Genomic DNA, 19,882 nt, shown 5'->3' on the forward strand with positions numbered 1-19,882 from the left:
AAGTGTGAATCAACTCTTGTCCGGACATGGAGACCCGGTCTTGTAATTCCTGGCTAAATCTCGTTCATTTCTGTTTAGAATAACAACCATTAAGGGCATTGACCAGTAAGTAATATCGCCATACGTTCTAGTTTCGCTCAAGGCAGTAGCAGTTCTCCCTCCTAAACAGACGGAACCTACATTGTTGTCATTGTTGTCCCTTGTTGTCCCTTCCTCTTATCGCTGCGGTGTTTTGTTGTGGGTGTAGTTTTTTGTTTTCAATAGTCTGGTTTTGCTTGTGTTTTAATGATTTCTATTGTGTGATTCTAAAATGTTTCAGTGCAATCACCTTTTTATGTATAATTATATTTTTATCGTTGGCAGGGGTCTGGTTTTACACATCTTTTGATGATAGTTTTATACTTTTGTTTTAACCTTGACAGCCCCTGTACAACTTGTAACTATTGTGTATGTCTAAAGATTTAAAATAAATAAATAAATAAAATAAATACATGTAGGCCTACACGTAAACTTGACACAGTGCGTAATGTGTACCACACTGAGCACGACGCCCGTACTACTACTGTGCGCAGGTCATCCGCACTCGTATTACTGTCCGCATATAATAGACCTTATGCACATGACGTCATTTCAGTAGGGCGCCCTCACCTAGAGGTCAAAAGGAGGTTGTTCATTGGCCAATACTATGCGCCGCAAATACAAATCTGTGCGTCTCGATTGTTTCGTCACCGTTTTTTTTTTCTAATTTCAGTTCGTCATCATTTGAGCGCTGAATCGGTTTTCCCAGGGTGATTTGCACTGAGGCTTGAACAAGATGAAAGTTGTCGAACCTTTAATTTAGAAACACGTTGCCTTGGATCGTTCGAGTTTGTCTTTGAAAAAGCGTTTGTATTCATTTGTTATAAATAGTATTATGATTAGAAAGATATATTTTAAAAGTAGAATATAATGATCCACACAAGTATCACTCGAATTGTGTGGTTTTCCTTTTACCTCGTCGACAAACACGGTCGGCTATTTATGGGAGTCAAATTTTTGACTCCATAAAATATGGCCGACCGTGTTGGTTCGCAAAGTAAAAGAAAAACCACGGAATTTCGAGGCAAATGTTTGTGGATCATTGTATTCTACTTTTAACACAGCTTTCTAACCATATGCATTATATAACAAACGTATACAAACGCTTTTCAAAGACCAACTCGACCGATCCAAGGCAACGTGTTCCTTTAAGCGCGATATAAATGTACGTTATTCTTAATTTGAGGGTTCTGTGTTATATATCCAGTTTCAATACCCCTTTCAAATTCCGCTGTTTAGGTGGGGGACAACACAAAAACACTTAAGGCACTGGACACTATTAGGTGGGGGACAACACAAAAACACTTAAGGCACTGGACACTATTGGTAATTACAATAAAAAAATTGTGAGCATAAAATCTTACTTGGTAACGAGTAACGGGGAGCTGTTAATTAAAGAGCCTCTGAAGTAACATTAATTAGAGAAGTAATTAATTAGGAAAACATTCACGCCTGAAGCCTTTTATTATGCAATTGAAAGCAAAGTTGTGCAACACGGGTGTTTTCCTTCATTATTCTCTGCAACTTCAATGACTAATTGAGGCAACATTTTCACATGTTTGTTAATAAATATGTTGGGATATACCAAGATACTGGTTTATTTATACAATTTACCAAAGGTGCCTAGTGCCTTTAATGCCTTGTTTCGACTTGTACTTTTTTTCACAATTTCAATTCGTTATTTTCTTAACGACGCTTCTTTCCAGGGCGATTTGCTCTTATATGCAATTGAACAAGGTAGAATTTTTTTAATATTTCATGTGACAGTTGTGTGTTACCTATTAAGATTCAATAACCCCTTTTTCAAAGCCCCCCGTTTTAGGGGGATAACACAATATTAAGATGTGATTTTTTAAAACGATGGATGGTGATTCCCTTATTTTATTTACAGCTCAGTGGGACTGCGTTAATGTATTTACACGACAGTACAACGGGACGGCGGGCGGGGCGTGCGCCAAGAATGCCTACGGGCTCGATGACTGCTTCGAATGTCTGCCCTGGGCAAATGTCTCGGACATGAAGTACGGGCCGGGGAACTATCCGAACTCAGGTTGGTATTACTTGAAGAGGATATAGAGCCAATTCAAGTGTTGTCATATAGCGTCACAACAATCTTAAGATTATGTTCTCGTGTGTTATAAAGTGTTTAGAGTGACACTCTTGAAGGCATGGGCACTATTGGTAGTTATTCAGAATAATTGTTTGAGTATAAAATTACTTGGTAAAGAGCAATGGAGAGCTACTGATAGTATAAAACATTGTGAGAAACGACTCACTCTGAAGTAATGTAGTTTTTGTGAAAGAGGTTATTTTTCACTCAAATAATAAAACACTTCAACTGAAGCCATTAATTTGTGAAACAAAATTATGCGAAATTCTCCTGCAACTTCGATGACCAATTGAGTCCAAATCTTCACAGATTAGTTATTTTATGCATCTGGGATATACACCAAGTGAGAATAATGGTCTTTGACATTAACCAAGGGTGTCCAGTGCCTTTAAGTGATATCCTTAACATTTTGTACGTGCAGTTTGACAGCCACGTAAATTGCAAGTGTGTGGCAGACGGTATAGCCTGGTATGGTAGACGGTATAGCCTAGTGTGGCAGACGGTATAGCCTGGTGTGGCAGACGGTATAGCCTGGTATGACAGACGGTATAGCCTGGTGTGGCAGACGGTATAGCCTGGTGTGGCAGACGGTATAGCCTGGTATGACAGACGGTATAGCCTGGTATGACAGACGGTATAGCCTGGTGTGGCAGACGGTATAGCCTGGTGTGGCAGACGGTATAGCCTGGTGTGGCAGACGGTATAGCCTGGTATGACAGACGGTATAGCCTGGTATGACAGACGGTATAGCCTGGTATAACAGACGGTATAGCCTGGTGTGGCAGACGGTATAGCCTGGTGTGGCAGACGGTATAGCCTGGTATGACAGACGGTATAGCCTGGTGTGACTGTTGAACAAGGGAGTCAAGAGGCAGTGCCTCTGGCCCTTTTCGAAACCAAGTTATCCACTTCGGCTGGGCTGCATATGTAATTTAAAGCGTATACATTATGTACGTCATGGAGCCGGAACCGAAGCTTGGGTTTCGAAAAGGACCTAGAACTAGAAGATTATATTCGTGACGAAAATTCTTTGGAGGTTTTAACAGAGGGCTCTGTTTCAAAACTAGTCTCGAATCCATTTTTTCAGGTCTCGGTGATCTTGGAAAAGAGGGGGAGGGGAGCGGGAAGAAAAACCGAAGTGGTGGGCTATAGACTAACAAAGCAACTTCATGGTGAACGTGCATGCGCGCCTAGCTAAAATTGTTCTGCTACCTTGAGAAATAATTGTGAAATACGTAATGCTTATACGCACACTTTTTCCTGCTACAGTACGCACAAAAAATTGCTTACCGGTAATCAGCTATATGGAGTTGGGTGCTGTTGTGGCGTATCTAATCTTGCTTATTCCTTGTTTTTTTGTTTTTTGTTTTTTAAACAGATTTGGTGGAGAACTATTGCCGTTTCGTTGGTACCCGCTACGGTCCAAGTTGCTACGTACAGAGATCAACCAGCATCCGCATCTTTTATTGTTCGAACTTAACTCCATGCCACGGTAATTTGCCTACGTTGATTATGTCCAAAGAGTCGCATTCTTAAACGGGCTGAAGTGTTGTTTTTCCCATCTAGTCCGAGTACGAATGTTAACGGTTTCTCGGTGGCTGAAAAGGCCTGATGTTGCCATCCATTGAACTTGGACATCGTTTCGTTCTTGGGCCGCATCCAAGTTGCTTCACTATGAATTTTGCTGAGATGTAATAATGCCCTTTTCAAAACCACGGCTGTGCTCGGGCCCGGGCTTGGGCTCCGTCTGCCTGCTTGAACCCCAAAAGAAAGCGAATGTTTTCTAAATAACTTGTAAAGCCCAAGCTCAAGCCGTATAGTTTCGAAGCCTCTCAGTGGTTAAGGGTCGCGTATAACGACGTCGCTATATGCGATATCGAGAATTTTGTGATTCAATTCAATTCAATTCAATATTTATTTGTCAATGGGAGACTTTGAGGCGCTAGGTGGCAGCAGACTTACCAGGTAAATTTCCTTTGCTTTAGTAGTTCTGACCATACGCACTTTACCGATTTTACCTGGCAAGTCTGCTGCCACCAAGCGCCCTAAAAGTCTCCCATTAAAAAGAATTTTGTTTGCATGTCTAAAACATTCATAAAAAGCTATAAAACAGAACACTAAAAAAAATACAGAAATAATGATAAAACCATTAATTACACATACACTGAAAGATAAGTTAAAACACAAAAGAACCGAACACATATATGCAAACTGACTGTCGTAACTATTCAGTGTATTATGGTTGCACTCTTTTCCGGGTCAGCTGACTCTGAGAGTGGTTTTAGGTAATACCAAGACTCAATGTGTTAGGCTATAATGGTATCTAACACAACGATGTCGCTAGATACCTTTATCATGCTGGCCTCCCGTTGGTCATGGTCTCCTATCCAATAACAAGAATGAATGCTAATAATCATTTTGCAAATAGGAACCAGACTGTTTTGTTCTTCCAGCCTCGGTTTGGTAACATTAATATAAATGGGAGAAATTCAAGATTGCTACACCATGAAAAAGGTCTATATGAATTTTTTTCCACCGAGGAAATTACAAACACGCTGAAAATCCATAACATTAACAGCAAAGAAACAGTGGAATCATTGGTGATGGAGATGTATTTATCCAAAGTATCATACAGTTTTAAATTCAGTTTCAATAATGCAAGAGAAGGTCTATTCTCACTCATTTTCATTTTATAGATATGGAAACGACACGAAAGGAGGATCAGATTAAGAGCACTCCAAGACTTTTTTGTAAAACCAATAGCCTCATTGTCTAATGTTAATATTAAGAGTAATCCCTTTCCAATCCCCAAATTGGGTCCAAAACATAGTTGAAAACTTGCATCTAAAAAACTAAATGAATCAGGATTTGTAAACACTTCCTACATCATCTGTACAGACTGATTAGATGTTATCTCTTTATAACGCAGCTCACTCAGGCTGTGTGACCGGTGACGGAGCAGACTACCGTGATATGGCGATGTATACAGAGAGTGGTCATAGCTGTCTGCCATGGGATAACATGACAAGTCAGGATGCCAATCCAATGTTGTATCCGGATGCAGGTAAGGATCAACGTCGATATAAAGGGTGAAACGTAGTAACAAACACAAACACAAACGCTATTGGTAATTACTCAAAATAATTATTAGCATAAAACCTTTTTGGTCATGAGTAATGGGGATCTGTTGATAGTATAAAACACTGTTAGAAACCGCTCCCTCTGAAATACCATAGTTTTCGAGAAAGAAGTAATTTTCCATGTGTTTGATTTCGAGACCTCAGATATAATATGAGGTATCGGAATCAATCATCTGAAAGCACAAAACTTAATGTGGCAAGGGTGTTTTTTCTTTCATTGTTATCTCGCAACTTCGACGACCAAATGAGCTCAAATTTTCACAGGTTTGTTGTTTTATGCACATGTTGAGATACACCAAGTGAGAAGACTGGTCTTTGACAATTACCAATATTGTCCACTGTCTTTAAAGAATGGCATAAAAGGGAAGCGTGCTTGTGAGGCGTTTCAAATTGTTTAATTTCTATACAAACTTGACATTATCAGTTTGGGGAGCAAACGTGGGACGCAATGCAGCTCCATGCAAAATAAAGAGCAGTTAGAGAAAACATAGATGAGGCCACATAAACAAAAAATTGTTGATTGTCCCCGACCGACCGTTCAAAACCCCCGACCCCATTTTTTATTTTTTATGTTGGCAAAGCAAGAACAACTCTTCAAATATTTACTTGGGCTACACTTTGCTTAGTTGTTTGAAAAAGTTTACAGAAAATGTCATGTAGGAGTTAAATGTGTTTGAAAAAACTATTGAAAACATCAAAAACACACAAACCCTCTGTTAGTGATTGTGATGATTTCTTTATTCTTGATTTCATATTTGGCATGTCAACAAAACTTTAAAAAAAGAAAGAAAAAAAGAAAAAAAGAAGACAAAAATACCTCCCTCCCTCCCCCATCCGCAAAAAGGACGATCAACATTTTGTTGCGGCCTAAAATGGCGCCAAAGGTGCAAGACACGGGAACGGAAGCTGATGCTGTATCAATGTTGAAAAATAGAAACACACATGCATGGGCGTAATTTCAGCGAGCACATGCAGCTGTATTGCTATGTCATTGATAGCAAAAAATCATTGTCAACACTTATTGTATTGCTGTATCAAATGAGTTGCTTGCTAAAATGGCGTCCAGTGAATACAGGGTGCGTTTGATTAGCTTCCCAGGGTCGACCCCGGTGTGTGGCGTTTTCTTTTTCCAGGACGAACGTGTGCAGATAAGTACCCACGTTCGTCCTGGAATTAAAACCCGCCACACACCGGGGTCGACCCAGGGAAGCTAAACGAACGCACCCATTGTAAACCCTCCGGCCCTCAATAATCTTTGGCTGGAATTTTTTTAAAGACAGGTTGTACTTTCGGTATAACGCAACAAGTGAATAATGCCCATAAACAAACTTACTTGGTAGAGAGCACTTGAGAGCTGTTGATGTTATAAAACATTGTTAGAAACAAACCCATTGATTAAGTGATGTATCTTTTGTTCACCCCAAAATATAAATCTGAGAAAGGCTTCACGCATGGAGCTTTTTTTCGGGCATCTGAAAGCACACAATTCTATGCAACAATTGTGTTTTTATGTCATTACTTCCGTGCAACTTAGACAACCAATCGATCCCCATGTTTTCAAGGGTATTTTAATTGATGCATAATTGGGACATACCATGGCGAGAATACCAGTCTTTGGCAAAAGTCTACCCCCCCCCCTGTAAAATCATTATATTTTCCTTCTATTCCCACTATTCAGGTTTAGACTCAAACTTCTGCCGAAATCCAGACAACAGCAGTCGACCCTGGTGCTACTTCAGAGATCCAGGCAATATGCAAATTAGGAGAGACTTTTGCCCAATCGCCGTCTGTAAGTATTCCACCGACGGCTGTTCATGTACTATAAGCCCAACCCGCCATGCCAACTGCCGCCTACGCCCCGCGCTTTGTCACAAAAACTTCGGAAGTTATAGACATTTTTATCACAACGTCACAGCCCGAGGTTTTTGCCAACCGAGGTTGAAAAACTATGGAAAGCTATAAAATGCAAAAAAAGAAAAAGAAAAAAGATGGCCACCAGTTTGTAACAATGGTGTTTGACTTGTTGAAAAACGAAGCATGGCCTGAGCATGTATGGTCTAATGTGTTCTAATGTGGGGCTGCTTCATGCGCCGTAGCACCTTGTAAACCCTTAAAGGCAGTGGACACTATTGGTAATTGTCAAAGACTAGCCTTCACAGTTGGTGTAAAATTTTAGCTCAATCGGTCATCGAAGTTGCGAGATAATAATGAAAGAAAAAAACACCCTTGTCACACGAAGTTGTGTGCGTTTAGATGGTTGATTTCAAGACCTCAAGTTCTAAATCTGAGGTCTCGAAATCAAATTAGTGGAAAGTTACTTCTATCTCAAAAACTATGGCTCTTCAGAGGGAGCCGTTTCTCACAATGTTTTATACCATCAACCTCTCCCCATTACTCGTCACCAAGAAAGGTTTTACGCTAATAATTATTTTGAGTAATTACCAACATAATAAATTGGATCTCAGAATCCATCACTGCAATCTTTCTGAAATGTTGTATTTACTCGGCACCTCGAGTACCTTGTTTGGTAGATACGTGCGCTTTATAAGACTTCGATATTATTATTATTATTTAAACACAATTTCCATCAACTATTTTGTAAAACTCGCAGGTGAATCGGACGCCCTGACAAAGTTCCAGCGTCACTTTAAGACGTACATCCCGTCCCACAACCGCAAGTACGTACTGGGCTGGTGGGAAGAGCTGACGGCAGAGGACTGTGCCCGTCACTGCCTCGAGGAGACGTCGTTCGTGTGCCGGTCCTTCGAGTATAGGGAGGTGTACTACGCCAACAATCGGCGATGCATCCTGACTGATCAGAGTCTACATACGTTGGATACATACCGGACTCCTACGACTGGGATTGCTATAGACTTGTTCACAAGGATCGATACAGGTGGGTGTAGTGTTTAAATTTGGATAATACCGCTCCCGATATGGGGCAGTACTGTTATCCCTCAACGTTTATAGTCTACCTATATATATATATTTTTTTCTTCATATCTAAATGTTTGTTTGTATGCAAGTTGCCAGACACACAAGGTCTGAAGGCCAGAGTTCTCCATTGATCGTTTATCAAACCGTATAATCTGTGGACGTTGTATTTTGCGTCCTAAATAAGATTACACAAACCCTGTAATGCCTCGCACAGTCTATTTGTGACGTCATCACTACAATGTGAGGAGTGTCACATTTGGTTTGCAATCGAAGCAATATGTTTCGATGCAATTTAAGAGCGCGAGTCACCCCTTTAAAAAAAAAGTTAGTATTCAACTGCTACAATGGAATTGGGTGACCCTTTTTAATAATTGAATATATATATTTTTGTTTAAGGCAGAAAATATTAGGTCCGATGAAATTGAATTATTCAGATCATTTATTGATATAGTTATTGATATAGGCGAAACTGTTGAAATATAAATGCTTCAAATGCATTTGAGCTCACGTTTGATGAGAACAAACATGCACAGTCAGCGTCTTAAAGACACTGGACACTATTGGTAATTGTCAAAGACTAGCCTTCACCCTCTCATGTAGTTTTTGAGAAAGAAGTAATTTCTCACTAAAATATTTCAATTGGGTTTGAGATCTCAGCTGAGGTCTCAAATTCAAGGCTGCTGAAAGCACACAGCTTATGCGACAAGGGTGTTTTTTCTTCCATTATTCTCTCGCAACTTCGACGACCAATTTCAAATTTTCACAAGCTTGTTATTTTTTAAAGGCCCTATATATATGTTTAGAGAATACTGGTATATTTTGACATTACCAGAGATGTCCGTTGCCTTTAAATCAGCTGACATTTCTGAGTTGAATGACAAGTGTACACTTATAGTCGCCAGAGAGAGAGAAAGTTAATGTTGCAGTTTTATAACTACTTCTACAAACATTTATCACGTAAGATCACATGAAGAACAAACATTAATTCTGATTTAGAAAGCAATTTCGGCATCAATGACAGCGCACAAATTGTCTTATTAACAAAAAGCAATTTTTGCGCCTTTACTTGTAAGATCCATGCGGCAATATTAGCGATCAATCAATTTTTGTGTGTGCTATGGAAATCGAGTAAGTTGACAGCTAACGTATTTGCAATACCACGAACTGCATGAAAAGACCGGGAGAGTTGTTGCTGGGACTGAATGTATTAAGCAGAAATATGGCCAAGTATTGAGTATTAACAAATCGATGTAAGCGTAAAAACGAGATCTTTCTGTCTATATTTCTTTAAATCAATGCAAAACTAACATCTAGTTTTAATCGCCGCGACGCCCGCTGCAACACATGGATCCATCATCGGTGGTCTAGTAAGACATCTGCTGTATATAGCAATGCAAAGGTCATGGGTTCGAATCCCACCAAAGTAATTTTCCTGTGGATTTTGTTTACAGATCTCTGTAAATTACTAAGTATGCAGTGCTTTAAACAATTCGTTGGAAGGGTTAAAACAAATTAGTTATTATACCCGATGCAAAACTAACAAAATGTAGCCAAAAAGCACAACCAATATACGAGAATAATATAAGGTTAACGGCAAAACTACCATGTCACATGCTCAATTTGTTACTGGCATCCTGTTCATTTTCGAATCGGAGTTGGGCCCCTGCAGGTGTATTGAAAATTGAATGGATTGTCTGATACAGGCTCTGTTGTTGATGCAAATATAATGGCTGTTTGAAGGGGGGGGGGAAGTTATAGCTTGATGGTTGCTTATTATAAAATGATCACATACAAAACATGATGGAATTGGGCACAGTTGTGTATAGGTTGAGATGGGGGCTCTGTTGTAAATGCAAATGACCGTGTGGGCGGGGTGGTGGTGGGGGGGGGGAGTTAGATTACTGCTTATTTTGTCATCATAACCCCCCACCCCCCCCCCCCCCCCCAAAAAAAAAAAAACACCCAAAAACTACAACAATATGCCTACTGCAGACACTACCCCCCCCCCCCCCCCAAAAAAAAAAAAAACACACACACCAAAAAACCCCAAAATGTTAGGCCTACTAGAGACACTATTACTGATGATGGCCGTATAACAAAACAAATATAACAAAATGGTTCATTTTCTAATTAATAATGCACATTATGACAAAGAAAAGTACAAAACTCCCACATGATTGATGTATAATGAATGGGGCGCCACCCACATTCTAATTAATAAATTGCTTCCTACGCCAATTAGTATTGATAAGCCTGATCTTTGTCTAACACACCGGTAACAGACGTGCTTTAACAAGATGTGGGCTTTGACAATAAGGGATTCGATGAAGCTGTGGGTTCAGTGTCACGGCCCATTAGGTGTCATACCTGAGTAAGGACAGCATACTAGTTGAAAACCAACCAGCAGTTAATTATTCTAGATCATGGTCTTAAAGGCAGTGGACAATATTGGTAATTACTTAAAATAATTATTAGCACAAAACCCTACTTGGTAATGAGTAATGGGGAGAGGTTGATAGTATAAAACATTTTGAGAAACGGCTCCCTCTGAAGTGAAGTAGTTTTCGAGAAAGAAGTAATTTTCATCGAATTTGATTTCGAGACCTCATATTATTTAAAATGTGAGGTCTCGAAATCAAGCATCCGAAAGCGCACAACTTCGTGTGACAAGGGTGTTTTTTCTTTCATTATTATCTGATTCATCTCGCAACTTCGATGACCGATTGAGCTAAAATCTTCGGAGGTTTGTTATTCTGTGCATTTGTTGAGATACACCAAGTGAGACGTCTGGTCGTTGACAATAATGTCCAGTGTCTCTAAGTTTCGGTTCAGTGGTTCAAGGCTAACTAATGAGGGTTGACAGAGGAGTGTGGGTTGGCATAAAAAATGAAATTTAGTTAATAGTCACTAATTATCTGTTATCAATGCTACTGCGCACGGACACAATCATAGGTAGGCCTGTACAGTTTGGGGTCCATGAACAACAGGTGTGCGTTTTCGCCAGTAACCAATGATTCTTTCGGTTTAACTTGCCGTTGGTTGATCAATGGCAATTGACCGAAACAGTTACGACTGTGAAAACACACCCAGTTTGAAAACCACTGATGTAGCAGTTATCTTATTTTTTGTTTGTTTTGTTTTGGAGCTTTTATCAATGTTTTTACATGTAAATTTTCCATTTTGATCTTTCTTTAATGGACAAATCAATTAATTGAATTGAACTGAATTGAATTGAATCTCAATGTTATAGTATCAAGAATCGCATTGTCAATGGAGAGTAATACGTAGTCGAATAAGTCAAACACAAGATTTACTCAAATACTCAACATTTATCTGTTGTTCGGTTGACGTGCGTCTTTACAGACAGTGGACACTATTGGTAATTACTCAAAATATGTGTTAGCATAACAAGCAATTGAGAGCTGTTTATAGTTTAAACAGTGTGAGAAACGGCTCCCTCTGAAGTGACGCATTTTCGAGAAAGAAGTAATTTTCTAAGAATTTGATTTCGAAACTTCATAATTAGATTTTGAGGTCTCGAAATCAATCATCTGAAAGCACACAACTTCGTGTGACATTGATTTTTTTTTCATAGTTGACGATCAATTGAGCTCAAATTGTCACAAGTTTGTTATTTTATGCATAAGACTGGTCTTTGACACTTACCAATAGTGTCCGGTATCTTTAGACAAAAAGTGTATCCATTATAATTGTGGTTGTGCGCATGATCTGGTAATGGCGGCTGTGGGAATGATTTATTAAAATAAATTAACTTTCTGCATTGGCACGCCGCCATAATCGTTTCGAATCTTCGCTGCCGCCCTCGCGACCCTCTCCTTGATTATCCAATTAGAGTGCTTCACAGTAATTAAGTTATAGTTAATACAACAGGGACATGTTGGGCCTTACCAGTTCCTTTCTTGGAGATTTTCCTCTCACTAGTCTTGTGGACAAGTCCTCATAAATGTCTGTCTCAGTGAAAGCGAAACGGCTCTCTCGTAGCCTTACTATCTCGCAATGGGGCTGCTCGGCGGAGACTACTTGCTTTTACGACAATATGCTTGTGTAGTGACAGCATCAGAACCTATTAGATGAGATAGCCGTTTCAGTAGACCGCGACACATTTTAACGACTTGTCCACAAGTCTACCGTCTCAGAGGTGTAGCAAGTAGAAGTCACTGTAGAATCGGCTCACAATTTTCAGTCCATTTTGGGTCTCAACTCATAATTTTTTCTCTCAGGAATTAGCTTCAACTGCCACTGGGACCACCTGTCTCACCCGTGTCTACTTTGATTAACTTTTCATGTAATACAGTTATTATTTCTTTATTTTACAATTTAGTGCTGTTTATCCTGTATTGTTGTAACGGGCACATCCATAAACCATCACAAGCCTCGGCTTTTAGGCCTAATGCCTCCATGTGCAATAGACCTTATGCATTGACGTCATCCAGCGGCCATCTTAGTGGAAAACGCTGACGAAACAATCGAAACGCACAGATTTGTACGCGCGGCGCACAGGATTGGCCAATGAACAACCTCCTTTTGACCTCTAGGTGAGGGCGCCCTACTGAAATGACGTCATGTGCATAAGGTCTATTATGTGGAAATAATGTTCTATTGGATTGAACTGAATGCCCCCCTTTTTTACAGAGCTTTAGGCCTCTGTGCAGGGGCGTCAATCCGTCTTGAAGTGTGGGGGGGGGGTGGGGACACATAACATTTACGGCGTGGGGTCCGGGGCCCGCTTTAGGGCCCCGGATTTGTTTTAGCCCGTAGATGCTCTCTGGTGCAATCTGAATCTGAGGGGTGATGTGCCCCCCTCTCAGATGTTGGAATTTAATGCCTATTTCAAGCTATGATGCACCTATTCTTGCTATCATGGTTATTGTACCTAAAAAGCAACTGAATTATAGCTTCGTTATATCAATATTGTTTCTGCATTCTAATGCTCAGACGGCGTTTCATCCCTATCATCACCAGACCTAAGACACAAGTTATATGGGGCAAATCTGTCAGAATGGAACAGAACATCTGTAAAATGTGAGCAGCAGTAGAACCTTTTGGGTTGACAGCATCTTCAAGTGCGGACCTATGAACCAAGTTTTAGGGGGGAAATCTGTCCAAGAGTGAGCTCAGGGGTGCAAAATCTTTACGGCATGGGTCCGGGCCCGCTTAAGGGCCGGGGACAATTTTGCACTTTAGATGCTCTGTGGTGCCATCTTAGGCCAAAAAGAGGCATACAGAACGGAACAGAACATCTGTAAAAATAATGTAAGCAGCAGTAAAACCTTTTGGGTTGACAGCATCTTCAAGTGCGGATCTATGAACCAAGTTTTAGGGGAAAATACTTAATTTTGTATTTTTAGATGCTCTGTGGTGCAATCTTTAGGCCATTTAGCGGCCAAATGGCAAACGAAACAGAACAATGAGCTGTGTGAATATTTGTGTTCTAGTGCTCCACAGTTCCTCAGTGCAAAACACGATTTTCATAATAAAGGTGGTCAAACGACACGGGGACCATTTATACTGTGTCCCCCACCCTTCGAAAATGGGGTGGGGTGGGATGGGGTGGGGTGGGGTACACGTCCCTTCCACTCTTTCAAGGGGGAGGTGCAAATCTGTCAACGATGGAGCATGCGTGCGAGAAGCCTTTACGGCTCGGGGTGCGGGCCCGATTAAGGCCCGGGAAAATTTTTCATTTAAGATGTTCTGTGATGCAATCCAGGGCCAATTTTGAGAAGGGATATTGTGTCATCCTTTGCCCACAGGATTAATGCCCATATAGGGCCACAGGGTTTCGTCTTACACAGTGCAAAACTTGGGCTGCATGATAAAGGTGGTCAAAAAGGTGGGGGGGGGAGGGACATTTGATATTGTGTCCTCCACCCTCCAAAAGGTGCACGGGGGGACATGTCCCCCTGTCCCCCCCCCCCCTGATTGACGCCCATGCCTCTGTGGCCGGCTGTTTCGGCAGCGGTGTAATTTGGTTGTTCATAGCTGACAGGGAATCATGACAGGAAGGGGATAAAGAGCTTTCTTGCCACCTCCGACAGATCTGGGAGATAATTAGGTCTTGAACATTCGCCCGGCTGTCCTTAGGCGAGCTATGAAAGCATGGCGGTAATTTCTGATGTGATGATGAAAAACACCGGCTGTAATTGCAGCTCAAATAATTTCGTGGAGGTGTACAACTACGAGGCTTAATTTGCAGTGGCCTTAAAGTCATCCTATGTTTGACTTAGATTCCTTTTCCGGGTGTTAGTTTGTTTTCGACTGGACCAAATGACGTTTTCAAATCTTCATCGCGGAAGAATTTCGACGGTCGGATGTGGTCGTGAGTTTTAACCGAAGTTCATATTTTTCAACATTCTCGTTGCAATCGAGCCGTAGCCAAACTTGCCAAAGTCGTTTGAATTTCAAAGTCGCTTGGATTTTAATCGACCGTGTTCTAAACCAATTAAAGGGTTATGCTTTGCCTTTACAAACAAGTGGTGAAGAAAGAGAGGTATAGTCACATATTGTTTTCAACGGTCTATGAGTCGACCTCAAGAAAAACATTTTTGAAAGCTAATCCCTCAATATAGGCCTTAACATTTTTTTACTGGCCGAGCGGATAAGAGCATGGAATTCTAGCTCTGTTGATTCTGTTCAGCGGAGTGTGGGTTCGAATCCTGGTCGTGACACTTGTGTCCCTGAGCAAGACAGTTCACTGTAATTGCTTCTCTCCACCCAGGGGTAAATGGGTACCTGTGAGGGCAGAGTTGGTTCTTGTGATGGATAAGCCTTGATCGCGCTACATATTTGGCGACACAGGCTGTCCTTAGGGAGCTGTGAGATGGTTTAAGGAATGATTTAAGGCCCACGTGACCCGGGGTAATAATGTTGAAGCGCCGTGAGTGTCACTGCATGACGGACCTGAGCGCTATATAAGAAGCCACTATTATTATTATTTTAATTAGAGACTAACTTTTTTTATAATAAAATTAAAAAAGTGGTGGCTCAGACATTTTTCTAATGTGCTGCCCAAGTGTTCGTCTTGCTCCAAGTTGCCTGAAAAATTGCCCTGTCTATAGGCCTAGGGTATTATGTCCTGAGCATTTTTTTCAGGTTTTAGCTGGAAAACTCTCCTTATCCTGCCACCTCCTTTTCAGTAATTTATACCCAAAGAAATGTCTTATTTGAGTAAACTAGATGCTATTTTATTTCATAATGAATGAAAAAGTGGTGGCAGGATACATACAATTTTCCGGTAAGAATATGTAAATCAGTAGAATTTGAGCTGAATTTTGGGTGATAAATTGGTGGCGATATGCAGCGAAAAAATTGCCTAATACCAATATTTGAGTTTCTTTGCATTACAAGTCCCACACTTCGTGTATCACAACTTATAAAATAACAAACCTGTGAAAATTTAGGCTCAATCGGTCATCGGAGTCGGGAGAAAATAACGGGAAAACCCACTCTTGTGTCCGCGCGTTTCGCCGTGTCATGAAATGTGTTTAAAATATTAAATCCGTAATTCTCGCGAACGAGAATTTATATTGTTTTAATGTTTTCTCAAAAAGGAAAGCATTTCATGGAACAATATTTCAAGAGAAGTCTTTCACCATTACCTTCTGTAAACCCTGTAAATTATTTGTAAATCTGTGAACTTTTTTTTTTTCCGGTACCGAAAGTGTATAATGGCTTTAAGGCAGCTATGACAATGTTTAAAAAAAAAAATTTAAATTGACATTTTGGCTTACTTTATTTGTTTTCTTCTTTGTTTTTTCTGTACAGTGTGTGATGCTTACCAAGCAAATGCGGTTCCAGGTCAGTAAATAAAAGCACTTTGTTGATATTGTTGTTTATTTGTTGATAATCCAACCCTAACAGGTTTCACCAGTAAAGAAAAGTAAAACCAACATTTGCAAAGAAAAGCAAAATATTACATGTTTCCTTCCATACTACATCCTATAGGCTGTTTTAAAGAGGAATATCAATTCCTACCTTTAGCTCCCCTTTAGTTATTTCATCTTAATTAAAGACACCAGACACTATTGGTAACTGTCGAAGACCAGTCTTCTTCGATCAAGTTCCATGCTTCTCCTCATTGAACCCAAGTCTCGACACTCATGGGGTGACAGGTCTTTTTCTTCAGCCGCGCCACGCATCTGGAACTCTCTACCACTTAATCTTCGATCTTGTGTTTGTACCGCAAAATTCAAGTCTCTTCTAAAAACTTATCTTATGTCACAGGTTTTCAATGACTTATTTTGTTGTGTCTGTTTTTCTTTGTGTTGTGTTTTTGGTTTTACTGCGCCTTGAACACCCAGCAGGGTGGATATGTGCGCATTACAAGTCTTATTATTAGGTGTTCGGCTTTTAGCCGAAAACCTATTGTTATTGTTAAGTTTTTTTTTTTTTTTTTTTTTTTTTTTTTTTTTTAGGTGTTCGGCCAACAGCCGAACAACTATTGTTATTGTTCTGTTTTTTTTTCTTTTTTTTCCTCGCGTTCTTCTTTCCCTGCGAACCTTCTCCAGCAATTTTAAACAAAAGTAAAGCTTGTACAAACTTAAAACTTACTATGTACATAGGCAATAGTGAGTAGATGAAACCGCCACTTTTTGGGAATGATGACGTCATTGATGACGTCATGGCAAGGTTTTTAAAGTTGAAAAATGACATTTACTTTTCGCTGTATCTCAACGAATATAAAAGCTATGATGTTCATACTTGGGCATCAGATAGATAAAGACTTGGACAACATTTGAAAAGTTAACGCCAAAATCGTATGACCTCATCTTCCGGTCGTACCGGAAGGTCAAACTCTGCCTTTGTGTTTTTTGTGTTTTTTTGTAAAAAAAGACAATTTGTTGTCATAACTCAAGATTGATATGGAATTTAACATTGAAACTTATCAGACAATTGAACCTTAATAATAAGACCACACAAACTTAATGATGTCATGATGACGTCATCAGGTTTTGAATTACAACAAATCAAAGTTAAATATTTTAAAGAAATCATAACTCCTGAACCACATGGTCGATTTTGACAATCTACATATCATCGGACAGGTCGATCAAACTTCAAAAAACGCTACACACAAAATGACCCCATTTGACCTTGACTTCCGGTTCAAATCAAAAGTTGAACAATTTTACAATTTTTGATCTCTAAAACTACGTAACATTTCAACATAAATTTTGCATCCCGTTATAGATGAGTGATCCTGCTCAAACTTTCCCACAGAGATGATACCAATTTGACCTGAAACTCTGGTCGAAATCGGACGATAAAGCCCACGGATGTGTTGACCCGCGTGACAACTGCGTACACTGCAAAAGCGCTTTGGCTGGCCGTTCCGCTCCATTGATCACACCTTGTTCAGTCCACGAGGCCTGTGTGTTCTGCTCGGAATAGTGCATCGTTTGACTGTACGCGTGATTTCGATTCATGTTTTGACAAGTCTCAGGTCATTGTACTTACAACGTAGCGCTAGTTTAATGGTGTACCAACATTTTACAATTGAAGTCCGCTCATATCATATTCGGCGTCAAATTGTTCCCCTGTTCGCCCTTCTCATGGCTTAATTATCAAAACGGAATTAAAGACGAAGCTTCGCTGAGATGGCCACCTACTGCAGCGATTCGTATGACTTTTAATTATGTGAGAAAATGCAACCAGAAAAAGACGAACATTGGTTATGTTTTGATCAAACACCGGGAAGCGGATTCGTGACATCGACTCGTGAAGGGTGTTTCTATCCGGCACTCACGGCAGTGTTTAGCGCGCTACACGGTAAAGCTTTGTGTACAAATCATTGCTTTTCAAAATAAGTGTTTATTTAATGCCTAACAAAATCTAACGTGCATCCCAGTTATCTTAGTTGTATCTGTACCCGTGTCGTACACTTGCGAAACCTCTGTAATACTTAATAAATAAGTCTTTTACAGTTATTTACTTCACAAGTCTAAAATTAGTAAACTGTTGTTTCGTATAAAGTTTCCCCAAATCCAGTTAACCTTTTAAGAAGTTTACTCTTGAGTTAAACATCACAAGGATCACAAAACCTTCAAACTTTGCACATAGTTAGCTCTTTACTAATAAAATACATCGCTTTAACAAGTATTAAACTTAGCATTTGTTTTCTGTGCAAAGAAAGGTATAAATGTAATAGATTTACACTTTTACTTTCTGTGAAAATTAAAAAGCTATCAACAATCTGTTCATAGATTTAAATTTCCTCGTGTTCTTCTTTACCTCTGACCCTTCCCAAGCAATTTTAAACAAAAGTTAAGCTTGTATAAACTTAAAACTTACTATGTACATAGGCACCAGTGAGTTGATGAAACCGCCACTTTTTTAGAATGATGACGTCATGACAGGGTTTTTAATGTTAAAAAAGGACCATTTCCTTGTTGCTGTATCTCAACGAATATAAAAGCTATGATGTTCATACTTGGGCATCGGATAGATAAAGACTTGGACAACATTTGAAAAGTTAACGTTAAAATCGTACCACCTTAACTTCCGGGTCGTTACCCTGGGTCAAAGTTCGCCTTTGTGTTTTTTTCATAAAAAAACAACTTTTGAGCTTATCTACGGCATAACTCAAGATTGAGATCGATTTGAACCTTGAAACTCAATAGATAGTTGAACCTTAGTATTTTTAAGACAACACAGGCCTAATTACGTCATAATGACGTCATCAGGTATTGAATAACAATAAAATGTGTAAAAATCATATGGCGCGAAAGTTTGTGGGGGAATTCCCAACAGCGCTCTCTTTTTGCCCACCAAAGAGGGCGCTGTTGATTATCAAATCTGTGTACAGCATCCAGTGCAGGGGTGAGCTAGATTTTTAAAGGGCTTTCATAAGTTGCAAACAAAAAAACTGATGTCAATCTCACACAAACATATTGCATTTGTGAAGAAACAAGGCGTTCAAAAGTGTGATACAAGCTTAACTATAAAATAACGACGCATTGTATAAAAAACATCTTTATGGTTCAATGTTTTTGAACTACGTCATCACGTAACGTCCAACCGAACACCGTGTTTTTGTAATTAACAAAAAACACTATGTCTAGTTCTCCGTCTTCTTCTTCTGCCTGAACGTTCTCCGCCAATTTTGAGAAAAACTGAAACTTGTATGAACTTGAAACTTCTCATGAACATCAACCTCGGTGAGTAGACGGCACCGCAACTTTTTTGGAATGGTGACGTCATTGATGACGTCATTACGTTAAATAAACGTGAAATAAACCTTAAATAATTAGAAAAATCATATCTTCAAAACCAAAAGAGCTACGTTCAAGATTCTTTTTTTACATAAAACCTCTTATAAAGATCTACAAATGCGGTGCACAACGTGACCCCATTTGACCTTTACTTCCGGTCGAAACCGGAAGTTAAAGTAACAAATCATGTTATTTTGGGCTCTAGAGCCTAAGTGAATAAAAATATGAAAAAATGTCCAATGCATAAAATTTTTTTAAACTCAAGAGCATTCTAAAAATATAATGTGTGACGTCATAGCTACGTCACAACGAAAATGGTACACGAGGTCGAAAAAAAAATTATTTTGCTATCTCAAAAAATACAGCATGTACGGACTTGAAACTTACCA

At 39.6% G+C, this 19,882-nt stretch overlaps 1 protein-coding gene across 1 annotated transcript in view; it reads left to right on the top strand.

Annotated features, from left to right (window-relative positions):
* Positions 1-19,882, top strand: part of LOC117307087 — an 89,784-nt gene that overhangs the window by 19,161 nt on the left and 50,741 nt on the right. The window contains exons 3-8 of the mRNA XM_033791742.1: positions 1,970-2,128; positions 3,567-3,680; positions 5,118-5,252; positions 7,007-7,117; positions 7,940-8,224; positions 16,048-16,080. Of these exons, the coding sequence (XP_033647633.1) occupies positions 1,970-2,128; positions 3,567-3,680; positions 5,118-5,252; positions 7,007-7,117; positions 7,940-8,224; positions 16,048-16,080 (837 nt within the window). The remainder of the gene's footprint in view (positions 1-1,969; positions 2,129-3,566; positions 3,681-5,117; positions 5,253-7,006; positions 7,118-7,939; positions 8,225-16,047; positions 16,081-19,882) is intronic.

The sequence above is a fragment of the Asterias rubens genome, chromosome 2 (genome assembly GCF_902459465.1).
Source record: "Asterias rubens chromosome 2, eAstRub1.3, whole genome shotgun sequence".
Classification (NCBI taxonomy): domain Eukaryota; kingdom Metazoa; phylum Echinodermata; class Asteroidea; order Forcipulatida; family Asteriidae; genus Asterias; species Asterias rubens.